This window comes from Pristiophorus japonicus, chromosome 2 (assembly GCF_044704955.1).
Source record: "Pristiophorus japonicus isolate sPriJap1 chromosome 2, sPriJap1.hap1, whole genome shotgun sequence".
Classification (NCBI taxonomy): Eukaryota; Metazoa; Chordata; class Chondrichthyes; family Pristiophoridae; genus Pristiophorus; species Pristiophorus japonicus.
Window position 1 is genome coordinate 330,988,435 of NC_091978.1, and position 16,610 is coordinate 331,005,044.

The following is a 16,610-nucleotide window of genomic DNA, read 5'->3' on the forward strand; positions in this document are numbered from 1 at the left end:
GATAAATCCCCAGGGCCTGATAGCCTCCATCCCAGAGTACTTAAGGAAGTGGCCCTAGAAATAGTAGATGCAATGGTGGTCATTTTCCAACATTCCATGGACTCTGGATCAGTTGTTATGGATTAGAGGGTAGCTAATATAAGCCCACTTTTTAAAAAAGGAGGGAGAGAGAAAGCAGTGTATTATAGACCAGTTAGCCTGACATCGATGGTGGGGAAAATGCTGGAGTCAATTATTAAAGATGTAATAGCAGCGCATTTCGAAAGCAGTGACAGGATCGGTCCAAGTCAGCATGGATTTATGAAAGTGAAATCATGCTTGACAAATCTTCTAGAGTTTTTTGAGGATGTAACTAGAGGAGTGGATAAAGGAGAACCAGTAGATGTGTATTTGGACTTTCAAAAGACTTTTGACAAGGTCCCACACAAGAGATTAATGTGCAAAATTATTGGGGGTAATGTATTGACGGGATAGAGAACTGGTTGGCAGACAGGAAGCAAAGAGTGGGAATAAACGGGTACTTTTCAGAATGGCAGGCAGTGACTAGTGGGGTGCTGCAGGGTTCAGTGCTGGGACCTCAGCTATTTATAATATACATTAATGATTTAGACAAAGGAATTGAATGTAATATCTCCAAGTTTGCAGATGACACTATGCTGGGTGGCAATGCGAGCTGCGAGGAGGAGGCTAAGAGGCTACAGGGGTCTAGGACAGGTTAGGTGAATGGGCAAATTGCATGGCAGATGCAGTATAATTTGGTTAAATGTGAGGTTATCCACTTTGGTGGCAAAAACAGGAAGGCAGATTATTATCTGAATGGTGACAGATTAGTAAAAGTGGAGGTGCAACGAGACCTGGGTGTCATGGTACATCAGTCATTGAAGGTAGGCATGCGGGTACAGCAGGCAGTAAAGAAAGCAAATGGCATGCTGGCCTTCATAGCAAATGGATTTGAGTATAAGAGCAGGGAGGTCTTGCTGCAGTTGTACAGGGCCTTGGTGAGACCACACCTTGAGTATTGTGTGCAGTTTTGGTCTCCTAATCTGAGGAAGGACGTGCTTCTATTGAGGGTGTACAGCGAAGGTTCACCAGACTGATTCCCGGGATGGCAGGACTGACATATGAGGAAAGACTGGATCGGCTAGGCTTATACTCACTGGAATTTAGAAGAATGAGAGGGGATCTCATGGAAGCTTATAAAATTCTGACGGGACTGGACAGGTTAGATGCAGCAAAATGTTCCCGATGTTGGGGAAGTCCAGAACCAGGGGACACAGTCTTAAGATAAGGGGTAAGCCATATAGGACCGAGATGAGGAGAAACTTTTTCACCCAGAGAGTTGTGAACCTGTGGAATTCTCTGCCACAGAACGTTGTTGAGTCCAGATCGTTGGACAAATTCAAAAGGTAGTTAGATGTGGCCCTTACGGCTAAAGGGATCAGCGGGTATGGAGAGAAGGCTGGGGTGGGGTACTGAGGTTGAATGATCAGCCATGATCATATTGAATGGCGGTGCAGACTTGAAGGGCCGAATGGCCTGCTCTTGAACCTATTTTCTATGTTTCTATGTTTCTACGAATAGAAGACTATTTTAGATCACGAAGCACAACTGGGAACACTGAATGATTTGTGAAGCGCATCACAACATACAGCGGGTCAAAGAAAAAGATCATCATTAATAACAAGTGTTAGGCCATTGAAGACCCTAACTATGCAACAAATTATTAATTGCTTAATTGATATACAATGCATAGACCAGACCGTCATCGTCTTCTGGGCCTGTGGATGATCAGGCACAACTGCAGGTACTAAATCAATTGGGAATGCAATGTGAGCAAATTGCTGCTTTGCAGTATTCGAGCAGGGATATGAGGTAGGTTTAGCACTCACCCCCACACACGTCTAACGGGGGCAACAGGTCCTCCCGATATCATCTACTTCAGCTTCTTCTTGGGCTGCAGGTTGTTTGTGTGGCCACACTTGGTTTTACGGCAGTTGGATGCACGAGGGTGTAGGCGGCAGATATTCTTGTAGCAGTTGTATTTCTGAGCGAGGACACAGAGGGAAGCGTCCAATATGCCGTCTCTATCTTCTACCTGGAAGTAACATAGCTGGGCTACATAAATCTAAGGTGAAGGAGGATTCATTTTCCCATGTCTTTAAGTGGTTCACTCATGGGTCTTTCACAAGATCATGGCTGGGGGCGGGGGGCTGGGGCGGGTGGGGGGGCAGTGGAGTAGGTTTTAGGCGAGTGGTTGCTTATATATGCAAATTGGGCAAAGGACTTCTGGTGACCACTCAAGAAAAGGCCCAGAAAAGTTTTGGGAGAATATTTGTGAGCCTGCTGCTGGCCAGTGCTCGACCCCCCTAGAATTGGCTCAATCCATCAAAGCCTGACCAGATGGATGGCTCAGTATTTGCCATCTATAGCTCATCAGTTGCATTCAAATGAAGCCCAAACCCGAAAAAGGTTTGCTTTGGGCGGGCAGCATAGCTGCTCCATTGATGTTATGCCCATTTTGGGTGGAAGTTGAAAATCCTCCATGAATCTTAAAGTTCAGAAAATATAGGTCAAATGCCGATGTGTTGTTGACTGTCTTTTGCATGAACGCAGTATGCCACTTGATCAGTATGAACTAGACATTAAGAACATAAGAATTAGGAGCAGGAGTAGGCCATACGGCTCTTCGAGCCTGCTCCGCCATTCAATAAGATCTTGGCTGATCTTCGACCTTGTCATGTATCTCACATTATTGTATATAATTGTATCTTACCATGCTATACATGACTGTAACTGGATATGACCTGTAGCAATAAGCATACCTTACCACCAGGGGTGCACTTGCAGGAGACACTCCATACCTGTCCCACTGTGGTATAAAAAGGGAGGTCTCAGGCAAGTGCAGCACTGGAGAGCTGGAATTAAAGGTGCAGGTCCTGAGTGACCTTGACTTCAGCATGTGTCTCGTGTAAGTCAGTACATTAGAGTCAGGACAGTGGCGACGAGTTACGGGATCACAGAATCCACAGAATGGCTACCAACAGCTCAGATGAGAAATACAATGCTGGAGACAATTGGGATGACTTTATAGAAAGGCTCCAGCAAAGCTTTGTGACCAAAGATGGGCTGGGCGACGATAAGGCAGACAAGAGAAGAGCCCATCTCTTGACCAGCTGTGGCTCGAAAACATACGCTTTAATGAAGGACCTGCTGGCACCCGAGAAACCAGCAAGCAAGTCGTTTGAAGACTTGAGCACACTGGTGAGAGACCACCTGAAGCCAGCGAGCAGCCTACACATGGCCACACAGATTCTACAACTACAGACGCTGTGTGGGCCAAAGCATACCCGACTTCGTGGCGGAACTTCGGAGGTTGGCTAGTTTATGTGAGTTCCCCGATGAACTAAGGAGAGAAGTACTGAGAGACTTTTTTATTGAAGGAATAGGCCACGCAGGCATATTCCGAAAGCTTATAGAGACTAAGAACTTGACTCTAGAGACAGCAGCACTGGTCGCACAGACGTTCTTGGCAAACGAAGAAGAAACGAGGCTGATCTATACTTCGGGTACGACAACCAACGAGGCATCGGAACAAGGGGTTCACATTGTGAAACAAACCGCTACCCCCACACACAGACAAAGACAGGAGAGCAGGCCTTCAACAGCAGACAGTGGCACCAGAAGCCATCAAAATCAAGGGCCACATGAACGGCCGATCACACCTCATCAACCCACAATGCGAGCAATCAACAACAGATTGAGAGAAGCTCAAGGGAGATCAGCTAGATGCAGCTCATCCTTCAGAAACAATGGAAACGGTCTGTGTTGGAGATGTGGGGGAAGGCACTCAACCAGGGTGTGTCGATTTCAGCATGCCGTTTGCAGAAACTGCAACTACACAGGGTATCTGGCTCACATGTGCAGACAAACAGCAGCTCGGCTGGTATATGAATCGGAAGGGTCGGAAAGCGGACCAGAAGACGGTTGGAACAGTGTATGGGACGCCGAGGTACAGCGGGTTAACACGATCAATGTCCACTGTTCTTACACCAAGACGCCTCCAATTATGATGAGGGTTCTACTCAACGGGATACCCATCAACATGGAACTGGACACGGGGGCCAGTCAATCCCTCATGAGCGTTCAACAATTTGAACAGCTGTGGCCGCACAAAAGCAACAGACCAAAACTCACAAAGATCGACACCAAACTAAGGACCTATACTAAAGAAATCATCCCAGTCCTTGGCAGTGCCATGCTCTCAGACACACACAAAGGGATGGTGCACCGACTTTCCCTGTGGATTGTCCCCGGGGATCTCCCAGCCCTGTTGGGGAGAAACTGGCTAGCAGAACTTAATTGGAAATGGGATGATGTTCATGCCATGTCGTCAGAGGAACGGACCTCCTGCTCAACAGTTCTAAGCTGTTTTGAACATCTCTTTCAGCCAGGTGTGGGCACCTTCAAAGGGGCTAAAGTTAGAATCTATATCATACAGAATGCCAGGCCAGTCCATCACAAGGCTAGAGCTGTGCCTTATGAGGGAAAAGATTGAAAACGAACTGGACTGGCTTCTGCGGGAAGGCATAATTTCTCCTGTGGAATTCAGCGACTGGGCAAGCCCCATCGTCCCCGTCATGAAGCCTGATGGATCCGTGCGAATCTGTGGGGATTACAAGTCTACCATAAACATAGGCTCCCTACAGGACCAATACCCGCTGCCCAGAGCGGAGGACCTATTTGCCACGTTGGCTGGAGGAAAACTTTTCTCGAAACTTGACCTCACATCTGTGTATATGACGCAAGAACTGATCGAAGAGTCTAAGCTACTCACCACCATCAACACACATCGAGACCTTTTTGTGTACAATCGATGTCCATTCGGCATCAGGTCGGCAGCTGCTATATTCCAGCGCAACATGGAAAATCTGCTCAAGTCCATCCCGGGGATGGTTGTGTTTCAAGATGACATCACGGGCAGAGACACTGACTCTCATCTCCGCAATCTTGAGGAAGTACTAAGTCGATTGGATCGGGTAGGCCTAAGAGTTAAGAAATCCAAGTGTCTGTTTCTCGCGCCTGAGGTTGAATTTTTGGGCAGAAGGATTGCCGCTGATGGTCCGCCCAACCGAATCCAAAACTGAAGCGATTCGCCTGGCACCCAGGCACGGAATGTCTTGGAACTGCGCGCCTTTCTCGGGCTACTTAATTACTTTGGGAACTTTATGCAGAACTTGAGCACGCTGCTGGAGCCTCTCCACGTGCTACTCAGAAAGGGGTGCGATTGGTTTTGGGGGGACGCCCAAGAACGCGCCTTCAATAAGGCACGCAACCTTCTATGTTCCAAGAGTGTTTTAGCCTTTTTTGACTCAGGCAAAAAGTTAGTCCTTACGCATGATGCGTCAGCGTACGGGGTCGGGTGTGTTTTACAGCACGTCAATGATGTGGGTAAATTGCAGCCTGTTGCTTATGCCTGCAGGTCACTTTCGCGGGCGGAACGCGGGTACGGTATGGTTGAGAAGGAGGCGCTCGCGTGCATGTACGGTGTCAAAAAGATGCACCAATAACTTTTCGGGGCCAAGTTTGCATTAGAAACCGACCACAAACCCCTCTCGTCCCTACTATCCGAGTGCAAGGCAATCAACGCCAACACCTCGGCGCGCATTCAGCGGTGGGCACTCATGCTGGCGGCTTACGACTACACGATAAGGCACAGATCAGGCACAGACAACTGTGCCGACGCGCTTAGCACGCTACCCCTGGCGACCACAGAAATGGTCATGGCAATCAATGCCTTTGAATCCACAGGCTCGCCCATGATGGCTCGCCAAATCAGAGCCTGGACAACCAGCGACCCCACGTTATCTCTGGTTAAAAGAAGCGTTTTAACCGGTGATTGGGAAGAGGCTCGCGATGCCTGCCCCGAGGAGGTCAAACCCTTCCATAGGCACATGCATGAACTCTCACTACAGGCAGACTGCCTGATGTGGGGCAGCCGAGTAATTATGCCCTTACGAGGCAGGGAGGCATTTGTCCGGGAGCTCCATCGTGAGCACCCAGGGATCGCCCTTATGAAGGCCATAACCAGATATTATGTCTGGTGGCCTGGCATTGACGCGGACTTGGAGCTCTGCGTCCGTCGGTGCACCATTTGTGCCCAACTCAGTAATGCCCCTAGGGAGGCCCCCCTAAGCCCCTGGCCCAAACCATGGTCGCGGGTGCATGTAGACTATGCGGGCCCATTCATGGGCAAAATGTTTCTTGTAGTCATTGAGGCATTTTCAAAATGGATCAAGTGCACCATTTTAAACTCGAGCACCACCTCCACCACTGTGGAGAGCCTTAGAACCATGTTTGCAACGCACGGCATTCCTGATATATTGGTCAATGATAATGGTCCGTGCTTCACCAGAGCAGAATTTCACAATTTTATAGTTGACCATGGTATAAATCATGTTAAGACGGCACCTTTCAAGCCGGCCTCCAATGGCCAGGCGGAGCGAGCAGTGCAGATCATTAAACAAGGCATGCTCAGAATCCAAGGTCCCACACTGCAGAGCCACCTGTCACGACTGCTGCTAGCATACAGATCTCATCCGCATTCGTTGACTGGGGTTCCCCTATTGATGAATCGAACCTTAAAGACCAGGCTCTTGTTAATCCTCCTGGACATGCATAAAATTGTTGAGGCTATGCGTCAAAAGCTAACTGAGTACCATAACCGAAATTCGAGGGGGAGGTGGAATGAGATAGGGGACAAAGTGTTTGTGGTAAACTATGGCCGGGGTCACAAATGGCTTGCAGGGACAGTAACAGACAAAGAGGGAAACAGGCTACCTGTTGTACAAATGGTATATAAAGGGAGGTCTCAGGCAAGTGCAGCACTGGAGAGCTGGAATTAAAGGTGCAGGTCCTGAGTGACCTTGACTTCAGCATGTGTCTCGTGTAAGTCAGTACATTAGAGTCAGGACTTAACAGACCTCAACTCTACTTTCCCGCTCAATCCCCATAACCCTTGATCCTCCTAGAGCCAAAAAATCTATCTATCTCAGCCTTGCATACACTCAATGACTCGGCATCCACAGCCCTTTCGGTTAGAAAATTACAAAGATTCACAACACTCTGAGTGAAGAAATTCCTCCTCATCTCAGTATTAAATAACCGAGCCCTTATGCCCCCTAGTTTTAGACTTTCCAGTCAGGGGAAACAACTTCTCAGCATCTACCCTAACAATCCCCCTCTTATATGTTGGGAACCATAAGATTAGCAAGTAATTCCTGCAGAAAGGGAATGGTATTCCTGCTCTTGTTGCCGGAATGCTGAATGTATATGAATGACATTTCAACATAAGCAATTATCAAGATAATTAATCTTGGTTTACTATATAGCAGTAGATAATTATGTTTGTCCTTATTGTGGTAAATGGGACATCTATCAATAGAGGCATCAATTTGGGTCACTAAATGCGTCTTTAATTTGGCCAGAATCTGACTGGTCTTGAGACTGTAGCATCTATCGCTCTAAGGATACAACAACAACAACAACAAGTATTTATATAGTGCCTTTAATGTAGGAAAATGTCCCAAGGTGCTTCAGAGTGTGTTATAAGACAAAACAAATAAATTTGACACTGCGCCACATATGAAGAAATTACAGCAGATGACCGGAAGCTTGGTCAAAGAGATAGGTTTTCAGGAGCGTCTTAAAGGATGAAAGAGAGGTAGAGAGGTGGAGAGGTTTAGGGAGGGAGTTCCAGAGCTTAGGGCCCAGGCAGCTGAAGGCACGGCGACAAATGGTTGAGCATTTACAATCGGGAATGCTCAAGAGGGCAGAATTTGAGAAGCGCAGACATCTCGGGGGTGGTGGTGGGGTGGTTGTGAGTCTGAAGGTGATTACAGAGATAGGAAGGAGCGAGGCCATGGAGGGATTTGACAACAAGGATGAGAATTTTGAAATTGAGGCATTGCTTAACCAGGAGCCAATGTAGGTTAGCGAGCACGGGGGTGATGGGTGAACGGGACTTGGTGTGATTTAGGACACGGGTTGCCGAGTTTTGGTGACCTCAAGTTTATGTAGGGTAGAATGTGGGAGGCCAGCTAGGAGTGCATTGGAGTAGTCAAGTCTAGAGGTAACGAAGCATGGACGAGGGTTTCAGCAGCAAATGAGCTGAAGCAGGGGCGGAGATGGGCAATGTTACAGAGGTGGCAATAGGCGGTTTTAGTTATGCCACGGATATGGGAGCTCATTTCATGGCCAGTATAACACCTAGGTTGTGAACAGTCTGGTTCAGCGTCAGACTGATGCAAAGGAGAGGGATGGAGTCGGTGGTTAGGGAACGCAGTTTGTGGCAGGGACTAAAGACAATTGCTTCGGACTTCCCAATATTTAATTGGAGAAAATTACTGTTCATCCAGTACTGGATGTCGGACAAGCAGTCTGACAATTTAGAGACCTTGGAGGGGTAGAACGAAATGGTGGTGGGGTAGAGCTGGGTGTCGTCAGTGTACATGTGGAAACTGACACTGTGTTTTCAGATGCCAAGTGGCTGCATATAGATGAGAAATAGGAGGGGGCCAAGGATAGATCCTTAGTAGTAAACATGTTGATGGAATGGAACCACTGGTTTGACGCGAGATGCTAAGGCACTGACTTAGAGGTTACAAATGGAATCAATAGTGTGAGGAATTTTCAAGACAGCTAGCAGTCTGCTAGATGTGTGGTGCTACTAACTCAAACCAAAAAAAGAGCATAAATTACGAGGTGTTAGATTATTTCAGAATTGGCAGCTAGAAGTAAGCCAACTTTGCTACTAGAATCATTGCTAGAAGTGTGATGTTTTCATTTGGGAAACTGCAAAACCTGGTATGGCGGTTGTGATGGACAAAATAGTCTTTATTTTGACAGATTGAGTAAAAGGATCTCACTGTGGTACTGAGCCATACAGATCAGCAAGACGCAAGATTCAATCTTTCATCTGTACTGACCTAAGCCAGCATGGCAGGTGGTTGCAACAATTGACAGTGCCTCTGGAAAGAGAAAATCATTTAGTTTTCTACTTCTGATCAATATCCAGTGCACCCTGGCAGAAAGTGTGCAAGTGATGCATAAAGTTAAAAAAAAAGCTGCTGACAGTCGCTGCCTCAGTTGTGTTGAATTATGTCAGAGCAAGAGTTAGGGTCTTCATTGGTATTTTGCTTGCTTTGACCATGTTTACCAAACGATGAAAATGCCAAGATTAATAATTTTATTCTACTTTTAGTACTTAATTAATGACCTACATAATCACGTTGACTATTGGAAACATTAAAACCCATAAAAAATGATATAGTGCTCTGGCAGTTGGGGAGCCCAGGCTTATTTCGTCACGCTACTGATTTAATTGCAGCCACAATTGTGTGTGAAGATTCCAGAAGGGAGGAATGATGGAGGAAGCATTAACCTTGACATTGTCATGCCTCCTGTTAGTTGCTCAAAGGTCATTGGCAGAAGCCAGATTGTTTGTGTGCTGTCTTGACGGTCGGACCTGTGAGGACTTGAATGATTAGGGTCTTTTTGGGGAGAAAGAGAAAGGATTAAAAATAGTAAAAAACATTAACATTCATGATGGTGACAAAGTCACTGAAAACTTTCAAGTATTTTTCAACGTTTGTATCATATTTGCTAACTTTTTAAATGGCCATTTTCTGTTGCGCAATCTGAAATATTATTTCTTAAAATATTTACTGTCACAAGTAGTGTAGGTTGTTAGTTAATGTTGAAAAGTAACATATGTTGAAGTTAATAGAGATACTTGGGGCAATTTTAAACTTGTGGCCACCTGGCTTGTGCTGGAAAAATGGGTGTGAGGCTTCCAGTGTCCACCAGGTGTGTGCTCGATGCCATTTTGGCTTGTGGGCTCTCTAATCATCCAGGGCACCCATTCCAAAACCACATGGATGCCCAGTACATATACAGTATGTAAAAGAGAGCACAGCGCCTGCTCAGGACCCTGTTTCCTCACTGCTTGATTCTCCCACTAATCCTGGGGGGGGCGGGACAGTCAGGAGGAATGCTGTACCAGTGTTATATTAATGATCCTTAGCTGCAGTTTGGTTAGTCATTTAAATATATTTTTATATCTTGATGAGCATAGTGTTATAGGTCCACTTTCTTTTAGAACTATTATTTGGAATGACCACATTAATTCTGCAATCAGAAGATTTTGAATTACTCTGAAAAATTGCATTTTACATCTTGGTTTAGTTGTTGAAATTTTGAATTAAAAAGAATCTTTGACAAAAAAATCAAAATGTCACAAAATGCCTACACATGCAAAACAGGAATTTTGTTGATAGATACAAATTCTCTGTCCACCAAAGAAAAGAAACCTGGTTGTAATGACTGGTTAACCATATGGCATGCTACATCAAGTCACAAGAAACACTCTCATTTTATGCTTATTACATTGTACAGTTCCTGTGGGGCCTTTGTTACAGTAATAAAATACAGATGCTTCTAATTTGTCCACTTTTTGATATAAGAAAATAGTTTAAAATATTTGTAATGTAAATCAAATGAAGCCTTCTCTTAGAATTTATTGTAAAAGCTAGAATAGAACTATAGATCTCAAAATGCATTCGAGTCTGATATGTTTATCTACAACCATTCATTCATTCATAAAAAGCATAGATTAATATCCAAGATGATTGAGGCAAATAATATATATGTATAAGATCATAAGAAATAAGAGCAGGAGTAGGCCATTTGGCCCTTCGAGACTGCTCCGCCATTTAATAAGATCACGGCTTATCTGATCTTGGGCTCAGCTCACTTCCCTGCCCATTCACTTATTGTTCAAAATGTTGTCTATCTCCACCTTAAATATATTCAATGACCCAGCCTCCACAGCTCTCTGGGGCAGAGAATTTAAATGGTGAGTAGATTTTCCATCAGAGATGTATTCATTGGCTAGGCCAGCATTTATTGCACATTCCTAATTGCTCTTAAGAAGGTGATGGTGAGCCACTAGGGTAGTTAAGAATCAACCACATTGCTGTGGGTCTGGAGTCACATATAAGCCAGACCAAGTCAGGACGGTAGATTTTCTTCCCTAAAGGACATCAGTGAACCAGATGGGTTTTTACAACAATCCGGTAGTTTCATGGTTACCATTACTGATACTAGCTTTTTGTTTAGTTCCAGATTTATTTAATGAACTGAATTTAAATTCCCCAGTTGCCATGTTGTGATTTGAACTCTTGTCCCTGGATTATTAGTCTAGGCCTAATATACACAACATGTACACAACATAAGGCATTCTAACATGGGGATTGCTTTATGAAAGAAATAGTTGTGAATGTTTCCTTTTAATCAGAATTTGCTGTGACTGCACATGCACAAGAATTAGGCGATGGGCTCAGTTATACTCTTGTAGTGCGTTAAACTTGTTTGGTATTTGATTTTCAAATTTTTACATCTGTTTAACTTTTATTAAGAAACCTAAAGTGCACAGTGCAAGGACACTGTCATAGTTGATATCAGCAAATGAGAAAATAAGATAAATCAGGTAGTAGTGATTTTGACATCTTTATTTATTCATTCAAGGGATCTGGCCATCGCTGGCAAGGCCAGCATTTCTTTGTCATCCCTAATTGCCCTTGAGAAGGTGGTGTTTTTTTTTGCTATCCTCAGTGCTTCTTTCAGGTGGTGTTCAACATGATGGAGTACTGATTCATCAGCTCAGGGGGGTTGGTGGGTGGCAGTCAGCAGGAGGTTTCCTTGCCCATGTTTGACCTGATGCCATCATGGGGTCCTCAGTCACTGTTGAGGACTCCCAGCGCCCCTCCTTCCCAACTGTATACCACTGCCGCCACCTCTGGTGTGTCTGTCTTGCCGGTGGGATAGGACATACCCAGGGATGATGATGAAGTCTGGAATATTGGCTGAAAGTTAAGATTCTGTGAGTATGACTATGTCAGGCTGTTGCTTGCCTAGTCTGTGGGACAGCTCTCCCAATTTTGGCACAATCCCCAGATGTTAGTGAAGAGAACTTTGTAGGGTCGACTGGGCTGGGGTTTGCCTTTGTCATCTCGTGTCTGAATCCGACTCCTAGATCGATGCTGAGTGGTCTGTCTGGTATTATTCCTGTTGTATATTTTTGCAGTGATTTGATACAACTAAGTGGCTTGCTAGACCATTTCAGAGGGCACCTAAGAGTCAACCACTGTGAGTCTGGATTCACATATCGTCCAGTCCGAGTAAGGACGGCAGGTTTCTTTCCCTGAAGGACATTAGTGAACCAGTTGCGTTTTTATGACAATCCAATAGCTTCATAGTCACCATTACTGATACTAGCTTTTTTATTCCAGATTTATTTAATTAACTGAATTCAAATTCACAAACTGCCATTCTGTGAAAGATAAATTGCAATCTTAATTTCAATTCAGTGCAGATGCAAGGAGGAGGAACAGTGTGTAGGAAGAGGATTTTAGAGTTTGCAATTTACTCTCTAGAGTACTAAGAAAATAGCAAAGAAAAAGAAGTTGCCCTATTATCTGCTTGAGAGAAAGAAAGAAGTAGAGAAAGAGGGAAAGAAAGAAGGAAGAAAGACTTGCATTTATATAGTGCCTTTCATGACCATCGGATGTCCCAAAGTGCTTTATAGCCAATGAAGTAATTATTGAAGTATGGTTACTCTTGTAATGTAGGAAATGTGGCAGCCAATTTGCACACAGCAAGCTCCCACAAACAGCAAAATAATAATAAAAAAACAGATAATCTGTTTTTTAGTGATGTTGATTGAGGGATAAATATTGGCCAGGACACCAGGGATAACTCCGCTATTCTGCTTCAAATTAGTGCCATGGGATCTTGTGCATCCACCTGAGAGAGCAGACGGGGCCTCAGTTTAATGTCTCATCTGAAATATGGCACCTCCGACAGTGCAGCACTCCCTCAGCATTGCACGGGAATGTCAGCCTAGATTTTTGTGCTCAGCTTCTGGAGTGGGACTATGAACCCACCACCATCTGTCTCAGAAGCGAGAGCGTTGCCAACTGTGCATGGCTGACACAAAGGAGATGGAAAGAGATTACTTATTGAGCAACAAGGCCTTTCTTGTGTTCGATGCAGAAGTATGATAGAAGTAATAGAAAAGTCTTCCAAGTTATCAGAGAAGTGCTGAAATCTTGGATTGACTTTGGCTTCATGGAGACTTAAGAATTGTTTAAGTGAAAAGAAGAAGAAGAAAAATGAGCCTCTTGGAAGCAGCTTTAGCAGTGGATGAGAGATGGGAGTTCTATTTTAGGTCAGAGGAAATAATGAATGCCCACAGGTGAGGAAGGACTAAGGGTGGAGTCATCAAAGGTAAAAAGTGGTAGCTGTTGATTAGACTTGTGAGAGATATGAAGAATTTGCAACTTTGAAGAATTTGTGTCTTTGGAGAGATGCAGTAACTAAGTCTTTGCGCTGTAAGAAATTGTGTGCACTCAGAGCATGCAATCTGAATGAAGTTGATGAATGTAGAATGGAATCATCAGTAAACAATTGGATATAGTTTCTTTATGGATTTTCTATCCATCTTCCATCCTGATATACAGTTACCAGCTCTCTCAAAGTAATGGCTGTCCTTGTTGTCTCAACGTTATTCAGGATAGGAAAAGATTATGCAATAGTGGCTGCATGATGTGTAATATAAAAATGGTGCCACTGCTAATACTAAATGGGGATTTCAGCAGAAGAATGTTTGCCTCATAAAGTTGAGAAATTCTAAAGCATTACTAAGGGTAGGAGAGCTTCCTCTGGTCCTTTTGCTGCTTCTTAGCTTTCTGAGAGAGCTGATGTTTTCCTGGGTTAGTTTAGAAGCTGTGTAGTCTTGAAGGCAATTACTTATATGGGCTATGGTTCCAGGAGTGATATCTATCCTCCAATACTTCATCCGGATTCCCATTCTTCATGCGTCAGTATAGACTGAGAGTGTCAGCTGAGAATTCAACTATAGGGGGCATCAGAGAAGCTCAATCCCGTTCTCTGTATTGTGATCAACAGTAGAAGCCCCGTGTTTCTTTTCATCCTTAATCTGAGTGTGCTAAAGCCAACTGCAGCATCCGCACAGCTGCTCACATTGAGATCAACAAACTCAGCACAAATTATATTGTGTTATAGCCCAGTTTGAAAGTGCACTTCAGAGTGCTGTGATGCACAAAAATCTGTTTTATTCAATTGCAGAAAGTGAAGGTTGGTACTGAAAATTTAATAATCATTTTAATTCATGTATACTCCGAGTAATGGCCATAGGCTAATGCTCGAGGCTAAGAAAGTGGTAAACTTGTCTCACTGCAATTTTATTTCTTTAAAGTATTAATCAACTCACAGAAAATGGGTGGGTTAGGGTTGAGCCAGAGTTTCCAATTCAAAAAATCTAAAGCAAGAAACCAAACTGCCTCGAACCTGCCAACTTCCAGTTTTACCGCAGGCAGGACGAGGGGCTGTTGACCAATCCACTCACGGGAGGCGGGTTATTATTTAAATATTATAATATGTGCCTTCATTTTAACAGTCATTCTATTTTTAACTCATGTCGGTCGGGTCTCCCGAGCACCATCTGCTTCCCCCCGACCACAATCGGACACCTCCAACCACCATCAAACCCTCCCGACCCCACCATTGGAACTCCCACCCCCACTACCATCTGTCCCCCCAACCATCATTGGAACCCCCTCCTGCGTGATCGAACCAACTCTGCAATCGGACCCCCCCTCCACCCCGGCGATCTCTCCTCCCCCTTCAATAGACCTTCTTGCTCTCCAGCCAGCTCGGCTGTGACGGTGTTCTGTAGGATTTCTGCCCGACAGGCCACTAACCTGTCAATCAGGCTGGCTGTGGGCGGGAAACCTACAGAAAACAATTTGAAAACATCCTGCAGTTAAAACTGCAGAACGTTCAGGAATCCCGTACTTCCAGGTTACCCAATCTCAAAACAATCCCCCCTGCCGCTCGGCATGTGCCTTCAAACTAAAATCCAGGCCTGATTATCTGCCAGAATTTGTGTACGACAAGGCCTTGAGTGAGGCAACACCTCATTCTATTCCTGCTAACACCAACTTCTCTTGGCTGGCAGAGCTGGAGGTAGGCTGCTGGGGATGATTTTTGGACCTTTGAGACGCTCATGGACAGTGACCTTGTGCCTGTGAGTGCACAGCTGCCGATTGGAACTCCTTGGCTGCTGCCGGGGATGTCTCACCCACCTGGTTATTGGGCATCGTGGCGGATATTGGTTGCGGGGTGGTGAGGGAGCAGACATCCTGAGAGAGGGTAGTACTTGTCTGTCTCACAGTACCATGGTTACTCCCAGGGGGCTGTGGCTCATCACTTCCTAATCCGAGTGGGAGCAGAATGCAGGAGCTGAGTGACACTTTGAAAGCTCCCGTCGATGTGGTCTATCAGTTTATTCATCTGGTGGACCAGTCTCTCTGAGGTGGAGTAAACTTTGGAGCCCAGAGTCTGAATGACAGTCATCTGAACTTTCATCAAAGCTGCAAAGGCTGATAAAACAGACTTAAACTGTGAAGGCCCAGCTGTAATGTTCCTGGAGGTGGCCAAACACTCCAGGGTCGATTTCAGAGTGGAAATGCCATACGACAGAACTCCACACTTGCTGGAAGTGAATTCCTCCATGCTTTCAGACATGATGCTGAAAGTATTAGGCAGGCTTTCCAATGCATCATATAATTGCTGCTGTTCCTCAATCATTTTTATTTTAATAGCCGGACCCCAGAGGTCTACCTCTTTATCCTACCCAATGGAGCTAGAAGAGGAATACTTACTCGTGCTCATTGTGCTGTGTGTTTCATCAGGTGCAGGCCCTCTAACTCACTGTCTATCCTACCCGCAGTGGGAATCTCTATGTTCTTGGGAGGGATGGAACGCTGACGAGGCTTCCTCGGGAGCAATATTCTCCTCCAAGGTGTCCTCTTCAGGAGCCTCTTGAGGTTGTTGCTGCTGAGAATATCCCAGAGGAACAAGGAAAGGGACAAGTGTTAGGAAACCACTGAGTGACTGGATAGTCACACATGAAAGGCTTGACTATACTGGTTGAGGTTTTGCAGTTGGGTCAAGCTGTAATTGCTTGTGATACTTGAAGTGGTATCTGAAGGAGTACAGATGAAGACAAGCTTCATCATCTCTAATGCTAATTGCTGTGGATGTCCCACTTGTTTTCATAGTCTACGACCCCGCAGAGCCATGATGTCGAAAGTTCCACCGCTGGTCTTATTTCTCGCTCTTGTGTGCTGTCTTCTCCTGCAGAAGTGGAAGGAGAGAGTTACAAGTTGCTACTGAGAAGGCAAATACATGTATGTGGGCTTCTGCATGTAGTGCATAAGCTGAGAGGGAGGCTTAAGTGAGACTTGAGGAAGTACTCATGAGTTGTGGTGCAGGCTCAGCAACTAACAACAGATGAGAAGAGTGTGCCATGGGCAGCTGCAGTGAAGGAAGCAAGCAGCAGGTGAGTGTGTGTTAGGAGTGAGCATAAGAGGTGGTAGAATTGCACCCTTGTGATTGGTGGTGAAGGATGTGATGGAGGTATGGTAATTGCTGTGAATGCTGAAGGATGGAAGAGAAGGACTGTGTCC

At 45.1% G+C, this 16,610-nt stretch overlaps 1 protein-coding gene across 1 annotated transcript; it reads right to left on the reverse strand.

Annotated features, from left to right (window-relative positions):
- Positions 1-1,933: 1,933 nt before the first annotated feature.
- On the reverse strand, positions 1,934-15,239 carry LOC139231354 (ubiquitin-ribosomal protein eL40 fusion protein-like). Its single transcript, XM_070862507.1, has 3 exons — positions 15,158-15,239; positions 14,714-14,871; positions 1,934-2,044 (listed from the first exon to the last, which is right to left on the reverse strand). The coding sequence occupies exons 1-3, from the start codon at positions 15,237-15,239 to the stop codon at positions 1,934-1,936; spliced, it is 351 nt and encodes a 116-aa protein (XP_070718608.1).
- Positions 15,240-16,610: the final 1,371 nt, after the last annotated feature.

What these genes read in the sequence shown, in the direction of transcription:
- LOC139231354 (XM_070862507.1), bottom strand. Translation starts at nt 15,239, where the DNA reads ATGCCCAATAACCAGGTGGGTGAGACATCCCCGGCAGCAGCCAAGGAG. An exon ending in TGTGCACTCACAGGCACAAG is followed by an intron (nt 14,872 to 15,157) that starts GTCACTGTCCAT and finishes TGTTTTCTGTAG; the next exon opens with GTTTCCCGCCCACAGCCAGC. An exon ending in GGGGTCCGATTGCAGAGTTG is followed by an intron (nt 2,045 to 14,713) that starts GTTCGATCACGC and finishes GTCCTCGCTCAG; the next exon opens with AAATACAACTGCTACAAGAA.